Raw genomic sequence first — 18,528 nt, forward strand, 5'->3', positions numbered from 1 at the left:
AACAAAAACTGTAAATGAAATAATGTAAAATATCAAAATAGTTATCAGATTTCCTAAAGATCCAAAACTAAAGGAGGAAAGTTATCAGGTAAATAAAATTGAGTCCCAATTAAAACTAACATGAGACCAATCACAGTAATAGGTCTTACACTGCTGTAGAAACAAAACGTTTACAGATAAATAGAATTTGAATGTACCATTTTCTCAGTGAGTTACAAGTATGAGAGAGCTCTTTCTTCATTTGCAAAACAGAAACAGATACATGCTACCTCTTTTCTAGTTCTGTTTTTTTTACAGCAATCTTGTGTCAACGCTTGATCTTCTTCAAGACCAATTATTTATGTTGAGCTTGGCCCCAAATCAGTGAATTAAAATACAAAATAGTAGTCTTAAGATAAAAGAATGCTGTATTTTGGAAAAGCAGGGTTACACTGAATGAGCTAAATATGAAGAATTCTATATTATTACATGAAGTACAAAAGAAATAAAGCATACAAGAGCCATAATACTGTTTATATTACAACTTAAATTAACTTTTCCATTTATTATCAGAGATCCTTTTCTACAATATAGAATACAAAGGGGGACCTACAACTTTGCTTTGATATTTTGAATAGGTTTTTTTTTTTTTTGGGCAATGTATCAGATTAGCTAGTACAATATTGTTTCTACAAATGAAAACTTCTGCAGTCATTTACATCACATTGCAATAGTGTTGAGAATATTTCACACCTTAGTTACTTTGTTGAAATGAGTTGAGACTTCTGTTTAAGGAGATCTGTTCACCCAACAGAAGAAATAATAGTACCCTCTTTCTGAGTAATATAATGGCCTTTCTGAGATCACAGTCGTACTACAATGTATTATAAATATCTAGCTTTAAAAATTGCTTTAATTTCACACTAGCCTAAAAAGATTCCAAGCCAAGGTATTCAGCATAGTAACTGTATATTGTACTTGTCAAGAATAATTTTGCATTTTAAATTGTTCTGTAAGGATTCAATGTGCAAACCCCTTAGAGTCAGCAGATTTCATCTGGCATTGAATGGATACTAAAACGGATCTCTGAATGAATAATTCTCAAAAGTACAAAGTATTATCTTTTACTGTATAATTATAAAACCATTACAGATTTGTAACTGAAATCATTCAATGACAATTTTTTAAAAAACAGCTATATGTTAAGAATACTGAATTTATGTTTAATTTTAGAATTTACCCTTCCTCACAATATGAGAAACTACACAATGGAATGAAATTCTGTTCCTTTAGAAACCAATAGGCAGTTTTGACTGACTTCAGAATGTCAGAGCTTGATTTGTTGTCTGTCTGAACTATATTAGTTAGCTTATTGGAGCTGAAAGAGTGGTATAGAACATTATATACATTTTAAAATTGCACTTTCTGCATTATTCTGATGTTATATAATGTTTAATTTCATGACTTCTCTGAAATTAAAATGAATGACATGCAATAAAAAAAAGAATTCAAAGTGCTTAGTTGTTTGACTTCTCCAATTCCTTAAGATTTCAATTTCAGGATGAAGTGGGGAACAGGAACTTACCTACTTGGTACTTTGGGTAATAAGGTGCCATTTGTCCACTACTGCATGATTGTCTCTTATGCCTTTTTCTTAAATTTGTATCAGTGGTCTCCCATTGTGGACTTTTTCTTTTGTTTATTCTGATAAGAACTTCAGAACTACCAGCAGGATTATCGTCCTGGTTTACACTACTACTTAACTTTCTGCTGTGAAACTGGTCATCCAGCCTTTCAGTCACTTTAGAAGAATTAGATCCTTTAGATGTTTCCATTTTGTTTTCTTGTTTCTTTAATGCATTTTGCTTAGTAGAATGGGACCTTAAAAGAGGATGTCTTTTTTCTTCCATATAGGCCTGAGTGCTTTTACTGTCAACAGCTTCAGAAGAATAAATGACATTATTTAGCTTAAATGAATTATGCTGCTCGATATGGTTGATTTTTCTCAGAAATATCCTACAGTCTTTAAAGGTTTTGGCTTTCCAAGTATTTTGAAACAGTTTATCTTGGCTTTGTTCTTTTCTAACATTTTGCTGGCAACAAATTGTTCCATTTGTCTCTGAATGTGACTTAAGTATATTTGCTATACCAGGATGTGGGTTAAAGTCAGAAGATCCCATCATCTGTTGAACAAATGCATCTCTGGCTTCATTTTCAGTTGGCAAGAAGCTATTCTGAGACTCTACCAAAGTCTGAGCGGGCTGGATTTCTAGCATATTTTTTTCCTGGAGCTTGGGTGTTTCATCATTGGTTTCCCCACTTGTACTTTTAAACAATTGGCTTTGGCAAAATAACTGCAAATTTTTCTTTTTTGATTTCCAGCCTCCAGGAGCTGCATTATAGAGCTGTTTTGTTTGTCCCCACCTATCATGCTGCAACTTTTTAAATTCATTTCTTTTTAATCTGGCTAATGTGAAATTACTTTTCATGCTTAAGACTGGAGACCTCACCATGTTATGCAATATTTGCAATTTCCCTGCTGGTTTTGAAGGGGAGGATAGTGCAAACTTTTTAAAGTGCTTTCTGAAAGGGCAAGTACTAAGATCAGATTGTTTAGTTTCAGTCTTTGTCTCTCTAGTACTAACTACTTCTAAGGGATTGCGAGCATTTGCCTTTCTCACTAGAGAGAGAGACTGTGTTTCTGTAGTTTGCATAAACCAGGTGCAGAGTTCATTCATATTACACTTTTTCTGGAAAAGCATTTTTACAGGCGATGTTTCAAGTTCTACAAGGCAGGAGTCTAAAGGATTTGACATTTCAGTATTACAGTCTTGTTCAATGGGATCCCTTTTTTCACATACACATTTTTCAAACTCACTTCCCCCCACACGCAACCAGGTATTAGTTATCTGTTCAAATCTATTATTTAGTTCTTCCAACAAAATGTCACTTGAAGTGGAAGTAGGCCACCACCTGAGAGAGGGATTTGATGAAAATATGGGATCTGATGATACTTCATTAATGCGCCCGAATTCACCATCCTTAAGATCCTTTTTAGCATTTCCTGAATTTGTCAGCTCTGAGGTATCTTTGGATGCTGTGCTCTGATTTGATTGGGCATGTTTTTCCTTTTGCTCTTTAGCTTTTTTCAAATGGAGTTTGTAAGACTTATGTAGTAAGGCACTTCTACAAGTAAATGCACTAGAGGATGCTAATGAATGTAAAAAATGCAGTGAGGGTTTTCTGTCTCTGGCAGAGTGTCTTGATGGAATTTCACGTTTTCTTGACATTGCTGTAGTAACATTGGGTGATCCATCCTCTCTAGAATCTTTCTGCACGTTCTTTACTTGGCCCATATTATTGCACAGTTGATTTTTTCTCTCCTGTGGTATGTTTTTTTCTAACACATTCTGCTGTTGTAAAGGAGGCAAACCATTGCTAATGCTCACTTTTCTTTCCTGAGGTGAAAGTCTACTAACAGTCACTAATATGCCAGAAATTTTTACTTTTGCTGGCCTACCAGGTTTTCGAACGGTGGTTAATGGTTTCTTAATCTGCCGTATGACATTGCTGCAAGGATGTGGCGATGCTGGGTTACTCTTGATAGGTCTGACATAGTCATAACCAGAGACCTCCTCCTTTTCAGTAGAAGGATTCTGAAAGGCTTTTACTATTTCAGTCAAAGCATTTCCAGTTTCTGTATTGTGCCTCACTTTGCTGGGGTCACTGGCAAAATTAGAATCAATATGTTGTGTGGGCAGCTTGCTAATTACATTTAGATTACCTTCAGAAACATGTCTCTTAGTTCTTCTTGACCTTCCAAAAACAACTGTCACAGTAATATTTTTGTTGCTGTTAGCTTCTTCCATTACTGCTGCATCAGACTTGATGCTTTTACCACTACTGCTAAGTTCAGGTCTAGCTTTTGTGCTTCCATTCATATCCATTTTTGGTTTTGGAGGCCGTCCAATAGGCCTCTTAACCTGCTTAACTACCTGAGGACCTATTTTCTTTGGTCTACCAGGTTTTCTTTTTAGAACCAATTCACTGCTACTGCTTGATTTCTCCACAACTTCATCATTTTTTTTCAAATCATTTACGTTAGCCTGACCAACTGGACAAGAGCTTGTAATTGCTTCTGCATAAACACAACTTGACTCCTCCTTGGTATCATTTTCACTGCAATCACAGTCCTTAACACAGACTCCATGAGAAAGGTCTCCTGTGGTCTGTTTGTCTAACAAAGTGTTCATGTGCCCTTGAAACAAACACAGATCTGTGCTTCCTTTAGGAGATGCAGCTGCAGATGTCAAAGTGTATTTGACTCCTTCATGACTATTGACCTCTGAAACAAACATAAGCTTAATAGGACTGGAGTAGTTTAAGGGAGATGAGATCTCCCCAGCTTCAGGTGTTGCTTGCAAGTCCCCATTACTGGAAGTTGAGCTGGATGAACTAAAGGTCAGAGATTTCAAAAGGCCATCATTAATTTCTTGATCTATAACCATTTCTTGTTGGTTTGCTGTGACACAAATTGCTCTGATTTTACTGCTGCTTGGCACATGTGGATGTGAGAGGAAGCTTTGTCCTGTGCATCCTGTTTCACTTAGAGTGAAGGGTAAGCCCCTTCTAGCAGCTGGGTTCATAACCTGTTCATAAGCATTATCTTTTAATTTTTGGCTTATTTTGTAACTATCCAATAATGAGTTGTTACTCTTCCTGGCTAAGTTTAACGTATCTTCTAAACGCTCCACAACAACTTGCAGATTTGTGTCTCTCACAATTTTGCTTATATTTATGTCACTGCATCTTTCAGCATCTTTATTTATTTTAATGTTTTCCAAACTTTCTAAGGACTTTTTCGCACTGGATGACTTTCTAAACATGACATTGTTTGTTACATACACAGAGTACCATCCAGGAGGCACAATGTTACGTTTAGTTCTGCCCAAGATTTCATTATTCTCATCCTTTAGAGAAATCTGACCAGTCTCTTTTAAGGGTGCACCATCTCCTTGTGTATTCGGGAGTTTTGCCTGGCTGGCTGCAATAGCACTGTTTTCTGAAAGAACTAAAAAGCCAGAGCTGGTTTGAAAATTAGTAAGAGGTAGTTTGAAAGACTCTGTTTGGTGTACTGGAAAGCACATTGGTTTGGTTTGGCAATTCACACATGGGTTACTTTCAAGATGTTGCAAAGCCTCATCTTCTATCACAGTAAAACTATGTCTTTTATTTGGATGTATTTTATCAATTTTTTTTGTAGATTTTTTTGCATTTCTCTCAGAAATTGACTTTTTTCTTACAAGAGTTTCATCAAGGCTTGCAAGCTCCCTCTTGATTTGCAAAGACTGTCGTCGAATGACTGGTGAATCAGGAGAATTATATGTTGCAAATAAAGTTTCCTGACGCTTGCGAAATCTCGTCTGGATAATTTTATTTTCCATTTGTTTATCATGTTGGCGAAGTAATTCCATAAAGCTGTAGTCACTTGCCTTAGCATTATGCAAAAGAGACGTTACAAAGTCTCCTAACTTGACATCATTTTCTGGTGCCCTGTCACTGCTAGAAAGTTTTACAAGATTTGTTGCTATATCTGTAGTGTCTATTGATTTCAGCTTTTCATTAATGCGGTCCATTAAACCTTGAAAAATGGCAGAATGTTCACCTTGCTCAGACTTCTCAGAACTAATGTAATCATCACTGCTTTGGGGGTCTGTTGATATCCATGTTCCATCTGAACATTCAGTCTCTTTCCCTTTGCGTGTTTTACCTCCATATTCAAATTCTTCTTTGCTTCCTTCAGCTGGCAAGAGGGACGGAGGCTGGTTGATGGATATTTCAAGCTTGTTGTTGTCCAAAGTCGGAAAATCCATAACCGATCCTTCCGATGATTCGAATTCTTTGCTGTGTACAGGTGACAGTGGAGGTGGTGATGGGCTGCGAGATCTATTTGCATTTTTAACGCTGCTTAAGAGATCACAGTCCTTAGCTGAGTATGTACACGCTGCTGCTTTCACAGAATGCCTGTTATAATTTTGTAATTGGTCAGCACAATACTTAGGAGAACTACATGCTTTGTTCACCATTGTCTTAATACATCCAATCGTTACAGCTTGGCATGACAAAGAATGGAAATCTTTAATACAAACAGAGAGAGGTGGTAAACAAGTGTTTGGCCTTTGATTTTGTAAACAGCACCTTTTCGTCAGCACATGTCCATCGCAATTGCAAAATGAAACGTGAACATCCTCTTCAGTAAGGGAACTGGGAGTTTCAGAGTGGACCAAATGTGTTTGCTTGCAACTGCAAACTATAGGAACATTCTCATCTTGTATTAAGAATTTTAACATAGCCAGAGTCTGTTGCCAGTGATATGAACAAAAAGACTCCAAAACTTTGTTTAATGTTGATTTTCCTTTCTCCAAATTAGCTGTTTCCTCTGAATTTGCATCAGCTGTTGAGCTTGAACTGAAAATGAAAACAAATCAAAACAAAATATAAATTACAGTAAAACACCACATCTAATGGTTGTTATAATGGTTAAACTCAAACCTAAAAACCCGAAGTTTACAAAACAGTTTTGCTCTATTTGCACTATTCAATCACTCTTGCAAGTGTCACTAGCAATGATGTGCACCTTATCTTGTCAGTGACAGCACTACCATTAAGAAAAATAACCAGGAAGAAATTAGGGGTAAAAAGAACTATATCTATAATTACAATAACGTTAACTTTCTTGTATTTCAAACTCTTTTAGCTGTTAATGAAGGAAAATCTCACCAAGAACCTGGTGAGCTTCATATTACTCCCGTTTCACTAACTGAGGCACGGAGAAGGTAAATGACTAAGGTCAAGGTTGTGGCAGAAGAAAGAATGGATCCATCTCTCCCAAATCCCACTCTTAGATATTTAAATATCCAAGTGTATTGAGTGCTTTTCAGGATATAACTTGAAGATATTTATAAGGACATTTTTATTTCTATATTTATTTTTAAAGAATACCTAACAAGCTAACAGAAAATGGGAAAAACAGCCACTTGCTACTGTTATTGTTCTTTGAAGGTAAAAATTTGACTTCCAGTTTTCAAATAAATTGCAGTGGTGCATCACAGGCTCTTCATTGTAATATATTACACACACACACACGTGCACACGCACACACACACACATACAGAGATTCCTTCATTAAACAAAAACAGAGATAATTACCATTAGAATAAGTAACTTCTGTGATAAAGATCAATATCCCTTAAATCTCAAATGCAGGGTAGGCCTATATCTAGACAGGACTTTTGAGCAGTTGTTCTCAAAGATATTAACTAAAAATAAAATAACTTATAAAATACTATCTTAACTATTTAATCATTTTCTTATAAATTATTAAAACTAATGTCACTACTTACCTAATCAATCATTTATATTGAAAAGCTGAAAATTTTCCATGGTAGAAATTAATACAGGTATTTCTTCAATTAAATACAAAATCCTTATGCTGGATAGCAACTATCGACAGATAGTTAACACCTAGTTCAAATGTTTTACTGAAACCAATTGCATGAGCAGAAAATGTTAGAAGAATTCTGTTTTAGAAAAGTATGTATTATTTAAACATATCACCAAACTCTGAACATGACACTAACTTTTTTTTCCTATTATCCCCTGTAATTTTTTTGCATTTAAGCCTATACTTTGAAAAAACTTCATTTTGATTTGGTTTACAACTATATTGATCAATGAACAAACATATTTAAAATTTAATGTGCTGTATTTATATAAAGTTATATTGATTAATTAACACATACCCAGAATTATTACATCAATAATAACTTTTAGCTCTAAGTCTCTTACTAGAAATTATTACATACAAATTTGTATTGTTATTGTCCTACACAGATTTTAAAGTTTAGAGCTTAAAAACAGTCAACTCTACATAATAATTCTTTGTGTTTTTCCCTTCTCCTATAATATTCAGTATGAAATGGTATATATTCAAAATCAGGCATCTAGGTGATACTAACTTGTAAAAGTGCAAGATAATTGTGCTGGTATTAGTTGAAATTGTGATTATGTTTAAACTGAAATAATTAAGTCTTAAAATCCTCTTTGAACCTGCAATCTAAAGTAAAAACAACATTATTCAACAGAATGTCATTGTCAGGATTTAACTGTTTTTGCAATACCACTACTCTTCTCAGAGTCTGACTTCAACTAATTCAGGAGTCACAAGGTGCTGAAATGTATCAACACTTGTGAAAACAAAGCTTATTCTAGCAATACAATAAAGGATAAAAGCTAATTGCCCTCCCCACCACCATGACTGTAATTAAACAATGTTTTGAAAGGCCAACTAGAAAAATTGACATGGTACCACGTCTTCATCTTCAATATTTTGTTTGTATATCAAGAGTAAATTTTTTAAGTACTAATTTGCTAAGAAGATAGCTACAGTACAGTCTTTTTTAGACTGAATCTTTTAACAGGTAGCTTTCTGTCTGTCTAGACTTTCAAGGTAGGTCTGTAGTTTCACTGGAGAACTTTAATTGTAGAGAACCTGTATCCATAACTGCTACTTAAAGTCTGTTCAGTGTCTGGAGCCCTATAACCTTCTCAAAGTCAGTAACCAAAATTTCCACAGACCTCAAAACTGTTTTGCATCTGCTATGTGAAGATCAACTTGTTGTATAAAGGAATATCCTGGTTATCACAGACATACTGGACATTCCTCTAAAACAATTTCTTTCCTGGTTATCTACCCCTGTGTAATGTCTATGATCTGCTTTCCCTTAAGCATGAGTTAGTTTCTAAAGCTGACAGACAACTTAACTTCACCTATTGCAATAGTACCCCACTCCAAATGATCTTCCCAGTTTGTGGAAACACATCAAGCCCTTACTCAATCACCATCTGGGAGCAGAGCTTACAAACACAAAGCATTAAAGCAATACATTTTCCCTGAAGTGTCTTTCTGAAGAGATGTCAATATATTTAAACAAACTAATTTTTAGTAGCTTTTCAATAAAACTATGGAATTATGCTTCAGTCTCTTGTAGTTCCTTCCTACAGCTCTTTAAATCTGCGTTGTCACACAGCAGTTTAGACTATCCTCAGGATAAAAGGCTTAAACAGTAATTTCATAGAAGGAAGAGCTATCACTTTCACAACTGTATGCTTCCTTCACAGAACTGTCTTACACCTCCTCCAAAGCACAGACAGAAAGATGGCTGGAGAGAGTGGGACGGAAAGGGAGGGGTTGGGGTGAGAGGGCCAATATGCACTGCTCCCCCCATACCTTTGTGCAAGGCATCACTGCAGACAAAGGTAAAGCATGGAATGACACTATTTCCTTTCTGGAGGACAGGGGCAGTTAATGACAAGGAGTGGGGACCAGCTGGAGTCCAAAACTGGCACAAACGTTCATGATAAGGTTCATTACCTGCCTTTCAATGTATTATTTTACTTATAAAAGAAGTAAAACTTTGCCTCCTCCACAAAAACTATCAGGAAAGAGCTCTACCAGAGGACTCCCAGAAGAGGTCCTTCCCTAGAGGTATATCTTATGTCATCTCAAGGCAGAGATAAGATAGATCAATCTAGCAAGTTCTCTACAGACTGTGAACAGGAACAAAACTGGAACAGAAAACATACTTTTAAGTACTCATACAAACGGCATAAACTATTATAGAAATATAAATCTGTCTTACAGCAATGTTTGCTTTCTGACTTTACTAAGAAAGTCAATACCTCAAAAAAGCTATATGTTATCTGTAATGTATAATTTTTAGCTGCAAACTAAAGGGGGTAACTGTTAGAAAATTAGTTCTCTGAATTTCTTCTCATTAATGAGCAATGAATCAATCTGAGAAAAGAAACCATCCTTAAAGCTGCTATTTCTGATGAAATTCTCATAGCAAGTTAGTCATTATGTGCTTAATTTGTACAGTTCTTGATCTTATGCCACTGCTAATAAACTTGTGCCTCAGGAATAAGTCAAATAAGTCAGTGTACAGGTTTTTGTTTCTTTCTTATTTTTTTACTGAATGAGCAAATCAATCACACATCAGTGTTGTAAATTTATGTGCAAAAGCATTGAAGTGCTTTACTACAAATTACAACGTAGAAACACGTTAACTAAACAATTAAATTCATACAATCAGATTTAGGAATATAACAACACAAAGAAGAAACAGAATTACAGTACATTTACAACACAAGACAAATACATGGAATTCATTAGAAAATATTGTAATAAATAATTCATGAATTATAGTGCAATTGATTTATGCATAAATATAACTAATTGCCTAAAAATCAGTTGTTAACAAAAATCTGTCAAAAATCAAGGCAGCCACAGAGTTTTACTAAATTACTGCGACAATGGAAATACTGCAATTAAAAAACAAATACAAGTATTTGTACTGTAAACAACTAAAAAAATCAGTCTCACTAAAGTTAATATACAATTTAATATAAAATTGTCATTAGCTACCAGAAATGGTTTAAACAGCTTTACTGAGCAGTAGTTCTAAAAACAGAGGCACTGTTTTTTAATATAAAATACTTGAGAAACATTCAAATAAGTAGAAAGCATGTAGGGCTTGCTTTCACCTTCATTTAAAAGTCTGCTGAAACAGGAATTTTCAGAAATTGTCAATTACTAAGTAGTGACTGGTAACTGAATTTATAAAACAGTTCAAAATGTATAATTTAAATGACAATTAATGAAATATATAGGGGTTGGGGAAGGAGAATTTACACATTTCCCTGCCTTTCCTTAGTTGTGTAATTAAAGGTTAGCCTAATAATTAGAAACAAATAATTCTGTTCTTTAAAACACTTACAGGTTGAGTATCATCTATAAACTATCAAAAAATATTTTAATTACTATTTCTGACCAAAAAATAAATACAAATACTAAAATGTTGAAAATTAATTATAATATTACATACAAAACTACTGAGTACTGTTAGGTCAATAGTAAAATGATCCCTGATTTTATGAATCCTGTAAATTTTTGGTCAGGTCATCTTTTAAATGATATAAAAAGAGTACTGTTACTTGCCTTCAATATAAAGTTCTGACTCAAATTTCTAACTTTGTCTGAGGAGTAGAAAACATCAGTATGGTACAAATAGTAGGCAATGTATTGAAGCCCCAGATTTTTGAAGTAAAATGGTATAAAGACAGATGTTTTTTCAACTGCATTTTTCACTGGGGATATATTCACAAATTAATCCTTCTGGCCCTCACAAAATATGGCTTAATTCTTTTAAAACGAAAGATGACCCTGACACCTGCTCTTCTGCAAACTCTTGATCAGGTACACTTCTGCTTAAAATCTTAGAATCATAGAATCTGCTGAGTTGGAAGGGACCCATCAGGATCATCGAGTCCAACTCCTGGCCCTGCACAGGACACCCCAAGAATCACACCATGTGCCTGAGAGATTCATTCTGTAATATGCAAGTAAACCTTAATGACTGAAGGAGATTCAGTGTAGATCTGAGAGACCAAAGAACTGAGATACTGGTTGTGCAGTTTCAGAGGATTATTCTGTTTAGTTATTAGAAGTTATTAGAAGTTATTTTTTAGTAGTGTTAATAGATATGGGCTAGATTTTGCCATCAGTATTGCAGTATGCTCTCCGTTGAATTTAATGGCAAGTTTATCTATATTTAAAATTACCTGATGTGGCCCATATGTATCCAATGTACCAATTCATTTATATAATTAACCCATACACATGCAAATTTAAGTGGGGAAAAAAATATGTGCATGTGTACCACACGTATAAAAGTTGAAGAAAAGTCTTTTTCTATGCCAAATTAGATGCATACAGAAAAAAATACATGTTAAGAGGAAAAGGGCATTGATGTTCAATAGTAAATGTATGAAGCAAGCCCCCCATTCATATGTAGACATACGCTTTTGATATTACATAAAAAAATTAAGTGTGATAAAAAGTCCAATGTAAATACTTTGAAATTTATGTAAAAACTGCAATATGAAGGTAATTGGTCTCCCTTAAATTCTATTAAAAGTTACGTATTTAAAATGAACTAACTTCTAACTACCAAATTTATAAAGACTTTATATTATTGAAAGTTCAAAACAGCTTCACTGTTTAATATTTGTATTTCTATCAAGACCCTGAACTGCAAATTTGGTTATTAGCAAAATGATAATGTAACTTGGTATTCATTTTGATAAACTGAAAATGTTTTGAAATGTCACAGCAGCAAATACATTACAGTTACAGTGAGGTTTTTCAATAGGAGTGTGACACAATCCTTAAATAAATTTTAAGTAGTCATAACATCAACTAACCAGCACGTTTAAACAAAAAAACAAACCCAAACCATTCTTAAGCTCATTCTGTGCACATTATGAACATGCTCTAAGTTGCATTCCAACTTTCTTTTTAAACCTTACAAGTTACCTTAATCGTCAAACTAAAAAGGAAAATTATGTTAAAGTTTAAATTATTTTATGCTCTTAGTATTCCATCTTATTTCATATTTAATAATTCTATAACTACAGTAATTTCTCAGATTTCATAAGTGTACACTTTGTAAACACCAATTTCTTTCTAAACAAACAACAAAATTTTCTTAAAATGATAAAAAAATGCAGTTTATGCCTGCTAAACACACATTTTTAGTAATGAAATGTTTTTCTTACTTGTATTGGATATTTAAGTAACGATAAACTTTTTTCTTTCACAGAATGTACTATATCCTACTAATACTTCACAAATCCACTTCCTTGTAAGGAACTAGCCTTTTTTTTTTTTTCTTGAAATCCATTGCTTTGTATAATCTGAGTTACTTACAATTTATTGCAAGTATTTTGTGAACTATAAAAGTCTGCTAACCCTTGGTTGTGTATTTCCATAATAAGATGGATAATTGAATGGGTAAAGTGGTTCTCCACCAATTAAAAATTATGCTTCACATGACAAATACTTCTTTTCCCAAAACATCTTTATGCTATTGACTACTAAATAAAACCTGAATCTTTTCACCTATTTATACAAGGATTATATTAAATACACACTATCAGAATTAAGTGAGCAACTCTATAATTCTGTCCACAGTGAAAACCCTGAATAAAACTATTTTTCAAAAGGCATGTATGTGGTTTTTGATCTGTATAGTTTCATGTCTTCTGTCAGAGTGAGCATATGTATTTCTCACATAGTGTGTGTATACAGACATACATACACACACACACAAAACAATTCGCTAACAATTATTCTACACAGGCTTGCTACTATTTTTGCAGCTGCCAGTCCCTGAATCTGTCATATTAAATAAGCCAGTATCTGGTAATCGGAGTTTCTTCTTCGGTGGAGTCTTCAATGTTCCAGATCTTTCTTTTACTTTATATTCTAAAGTGCTGTGAGGTACCCCATAAATTCCTTGTGCTTTGGAAACACTCATTTTCCCACTCATTACCATTGCAATTGCTTCTTCCATTATTTCATGATCATACTGCCGATAGCGGCCACGTTTTTTTCTTGGTTGCTTGTTATCTTTACGATCCAAACTATCTTCTGTATTTTCTGAGGTTCCATCTACCGTCCCATTCTTAGCATTAAGACACAAAGGAGAGAGGTCCCCATGCAGAAAGTAGGAGTCAACACTTGAGTGAGTTACAGGTCCAGAACATTCAATTTTGTTCTGTTTAGGGAGGATATTTTTCAATTTTTGAAGAGCTGATCCTTCTAAGACTGAGGAGGTTTTAGAAACGTGGTACATAACATCCAGAAGACCAGCAGTATCAGACTGTGGTTTGGACACAGAACTTATTCTTAGCTGAGGAATTTTTAATTGTACAGTAGGACTTGAAGTTTCATACTGTAGATTTTCACTTTTCTCTTTAAATTGAGTGACCATTCTCTGTAGAGTTAACTGGTGGAGGTAACTGGAAGCTGTTGGGAATTTTAATTCTGAGGTTTCAAGTAGACTGAGTTTACTTTTTTCTGTGCGCTCTGCTTGAGCTCTTGCCCACAAGGCTACTTTTTGTAGGACTGCACAAGTTTCTTTACTGTCTTTAAATGAATAACTATCATTGAAATCTCGAGTTTTATTTTTAAAAGGTGCAGGCTTTCCTGCTGGTAAGGCTTCTAAGTGGAGAAGTAAAGTTTTTTGAGGTATGCCATAAAGTATGCCTGCTTTATTTATGTCCAGTGCTCCAGACTGAATGTCTTTCAAAGCTTTTGAGAGCAAACCATCTGCAAACTCAGCACTTCTTTCCACATAGTCCTCTCTGTTTCTGTGTAGTCTCCTGGATGGATGGAATGAAACGATGGTAAACTGATGTATGAGAGACTCTCACACAGCTATGGAAGGGAAGGGTCCACTCCTTTATTATACTCCTTGCTTCGGTAACATCACTGCTTCTGATACTTTTTAGCCTTTGAGATGTGGTAGTTAAATGATTATCCTAGCAAAATGTTACAGTTCTGGTAGGACAGTGCGTCAAAAATCATACGGTGGCTTCTACAGCAGCCCTTCCAAGAACTTTATATCCTAGCTCAGTATTTGATAATAGTCTCATGTGCTTGTTATATTCCCTTGTTCACATGCTTGCAGAGCAACACTGTTATAATTTTAGTTATACAATTAACATTCCGTTAAATACCCAAATCCTGAAGGAGTTTTTGTTAGTAGAAACGTGACGTTACCGCTAAACAAGTAATAAAAGAGTCAACCCCCTCATAGAAAATTTGCAGCAATTAAGTACATAACTACACACAAACATCCCAGACTTACACGAAACTAGGCTTTCTACAACAGTAAGATAAAAGTGCTGTCGTTAACAATCAAGTCCATTTTCGCAAAATGAGACACAGTTTTAGAAACTTCTAGTCACTACTTACAGCTCACTAGTTACAAAGTCATACTCATTTTCAAACTTCTCCGTATGAGCAAATTAATAAAATGCACTTTTACATCATTCAACAAATACTGCTACTGTAGTCCTATTTGTAATAAGTTATTTGGTAAGACGTACAGGTGACAAAAAGGGTCCTGCTATGGCTAGTGGATGGGAGGATGCCAAGATCATAAAATCCAACAAAACAATGCATTTCACTAAGTTTGTGGTAGCTTTCAGCAGATGCAATAACATTCTCCATGCTGAATAAAGACATTTAACCATTTGCCACCACACACCATAGTCAGAACCATGATGTAAGTTTAAGTATGATGATTAAGAGCTCTCTCTCACGCGCTTGCTCTCTCTTATTAAAGAATATTATAGATAATAGTCATTTAACTTGTTCATGTTAGTTGAAGAACATTTTACATCTAATTATTAACATGGTCATTTTTGTCCAAAATTGAAGTTTCCTAAATAAATTCTAAAATAATTATTTGCATTTTCTTCTACTATTCTATTACTTTTAATGTGTTATGTAATCAATTTTCAGGTAATTTTTAGTAACATGAACTAAAGTTTGGTGATTGTTCTGATAACTTTTCTTTAAACAGAAAAAAAGGAAAAAGACAAATGAAACATATGATATATACATAGACACACACTTATGAGTGACAAAAATTCTTCTGAAAGCAAAATAGGAACCACATGTGTGTGCCAGTATATACAAGTATGTTATGAACATAAAACCTGACCAGAGAAGAGGAACCCGGATTGTCTTTTAGATAAGCCAAAGAGTCCTAAATGTTGCTTACCCAGACACTGAGTTTTCAGAACACAATGGATCATATTTTGGTTCTTCCAACCTTGCGCTTTTCTTTGTAGAGAGATCTAGCACTCCATCCCCTGCAAAGAACGAGTAGTGATGATAACAGCGGTTTAAGGATGATCTCAAAGATTTTGTTAGCAAATATTTTTTACCTATGGCACAACTTTCAAGCAGCTACTTTATCTTGTAAAATTTCTGACACCATATTCTGTTAACAATGTCAGCTATCAGCAAATGATTTCGTACATTTCATTTGGAAAAACACTTTTTTAAAATATGGAAAAAAATAAAGAGTAAACCCATTCGGAAAGAATAAAATCTAAAAGAATCTGTATTAAACAAACACATGACTGCTTTCCTTAAAATCACATATGCATTTAGACTGCACTGTTTACTTTCAAGGTAAGCAAAACAATGCACTTGATATTACTATTATTATTATTCTTCATATTTACATACTGTAAGCAAACAAGTCTGATGCTGAAGTTAAAATTGACCTAACTAAATCCTAGGCTTACAGGATAACTCAGGTTAATAAGGATCTCAGGAGGCCTCTAGACCAACCTCCTGCTCAGAGTAGGGTCAGCTATGAGACCAGACCAGGTAACTGGATAAGCAGGTAGTACTCCAGCAACTGGGAAGCAAGCTTGAACCCAGTACAGGGTTTTAAGAAAATGAGACCTATGCCATTAAAGGTTTTAACAGTTTATTTATAGATATTCCTCCTGCTGCCTCCACATATATGCAATAATGAAATTAGAGAAACAGGAAGAGGTGACAGTCTGGGGTGGGAGTCTGCTCTGTTAAGTCACTGGTAAATGCTAAATTCAAGATTTGTAGCTCGCTCTTGAAGTCTATGAAGCACTCAAATAGGAAAACATACTTTAAAAAAAATCAGTATTTAAAAACATTGAAAACTAAAGAAACTAATTAGCACTTGAAATACTACTTTTGCTTTAAAGGTTTTTCTTAAAAAAAAAAATCAATCACATTTTAATTATAAGTCCCCTGAATATATTTAATTTCATACCTTTCTTCCTTGGTTCTCTGTTTCAAACTTGGGCTGTTTTGTGTGCCTGAGCTCTGCGAATTCAATTTTGAGTTTCAACATGTAGCTCAACATTCAGCTCTACAATCACCCTTATACTACCCCTTATTACATTTACAGTGCCATTTTCATGTTACTGATTATTATTTCTAAAGCATCAATCAACTGTATATATTTTCCCACAGCCTAAGATGCAGACATGAAGCACTGACTGAAGAATCCAAATGCTAACAATCGAATAAGAAGTCAGGAACATGCTTTGGGTACCTCTCCTTTATACCAATAATGCAAAGAAATAGAGTTCTGTGTAATAATCAAATCCAACTATTTGTTTTGGACTGCTTTCTGACTGTTCTTCTGCAACTATTTTGAAGGAGAAGGGTAAAGAAAGTAACATCATGAGTCAACATTAGGAGAAAAACATTTATAAATATGCCACTCATCAAAGATGCTCCTTTTCTCCTGAATACATTCCTTTCAAAGTCTTCCTTAGCCCTAAGAAAGTTAAAGGAAGCACTAATGTTAATCAACCTCCCTGATGCAGTGATATTAAAGAAGAAAAAGCCAATTAAAACCACTACAGAAATACTCTACAGGGACTATTTGGCCCACCGAATACTCAAGCTTGCAGTGTCCCCAAGTCCTGTGCAAGACAGATTTTATCTGCTGTGTTCTGATAATCATACAAAGTACATCTCATTCTTAAGTGTTTGTGTGTTCCCTGTCACAACAGTTTTCCCATCTGCAATTGATATTCATAGGCAATATGATAAAGTTTAGAGGAGATCACCAGAGAAAGTCACTGGAGAAAAAACTACTTCAAAGTTGACAACTCATCAAGCAATGAAGAGCTAATCATCTCTAACCAATTTACAAAAAAAATTTCAAGCTAACTAGATTTTTACACAAAAAAAAAAAGCCCCCCAAAAAACCCCAAAGGTTCTCGTAAGATTCCGTAACGAAATCTGACCAAAATAATTTCCATTTCCAGTCTTTCACAATTGGCTTTGACAACACAAGGCTATTGAGAAATTACTAAAAAGAACACAGAACTGAAAATGCAGGCTTCTGAAACAAAAAATTAGATATATTTTGAGCCTCTAAAGGTTAAGCAGAGCTGAAGTAATTTCAGATTCAAGACCATTTCTCCAACTCAGCAAATGCATTAAGTACATGACACTTCCCTGAAGACAATGCTTTATGGGAAAACAATACTCAGTAAAAAGAACCATGCAAGAAATTTGATATCCATACAAAATACCAGAAAAAGTCACTGCACTCCAGATATTTATTCAGTGATTTCACTTGAATAAAAAAACTCCAAAAACCAGAAAGCAAAAACCAAACCAAACAAAAAAAAAATACCCTCACAAAAACCCACCTATAATTGGTAGGCAAGTGAGAGCATTTGCTATAAAGCCCTAAGATACAAGGAAATCCCACCTAATGAAAGGAACATATGTATATATACACAGCAATACCAAAGTTCACTTTGGTACATTAGGTACAAGACCAAAAAGTTTGTGAAGGGGCATCCTATATGTGGACAATGAACTTGTTACTTGCAAGGTAGGAGTAGTTTTCTCTAAACTGAGCCAGAACTTTCTATTATTTCTTATCAAATAACTCAAAACAGGTAATAAAGCAAGAATTCTGGACAGGAACTGAATGGTATCAGGAATAGAAAAACTATTCTCTAGAGTGGTTTTAATAAAAGACATGAAATTACTTCCACTCTTTAGCTAAAGCCATGACTACTAAGATGACAGTCTTCATAAACAATACTATGTAA

The 18,528-nt window shown here is 34.5% G+C and overlaps 1 protein-coding gene across 5 annotated transcripts in view; it reads right to left on the minus strand.

The window, feature by feature from the left end:
* The window catches only part of LCORL (ligand dependent nuclear receptor corepressor like), an 82,167-nt gene that overhangs the window by 15,998 nt on the left and 47,641 nt on the right, over nucleotides 1–18,528 (minus strand). The window contains exons 6-8 of one of the 5 annotated variants that reach the window (XM_050338759.1): nucleotides 15,675–15,765; nucleotides 13,434–14,265; nucleotides 6,338–6,447 (exon numbers count right to left, since the gene is read on the minus strand). In XM_050338759.1, the coding sequence (XP_050194716.1) occupies nucleotides 6,430–6,447; nucleotides 13,434–14,265; nucleotides 15,675–15,765 (941 nt within the window). In that variant the 3' untranslated portion in view covers nucleotides 6,338–6,429. Of the gene's footprint in view, nucleotides 1–1,564; nucleotides 6,448–9,965; nucleotides 14,266–15,674; nucleotides 15,766–18,528 lie in introns of those variants that run through there. The other 4 variants (XM_050338757.1, XM_050338758.1, XM_050338761.1 and 1 more) reach the window with 4 other exon arrangements.

This window comes from Myiozetetes cayanensis, unplaced genomic scaffold (genome assembly GCF_022539395.1).
Source record: "Myiozetetes cayanensis isolate MyiCay16 unplaced genomic scaffold, myiCay2020 scf7, whole genome shotgun sequence".
Taxonomy (NCBI): Eukaryota; Metazoa; Chordata; class Aves; order Passeriformes; family Tyrannidae; genus Myiozetetes; species Myiozetetes cayanensis.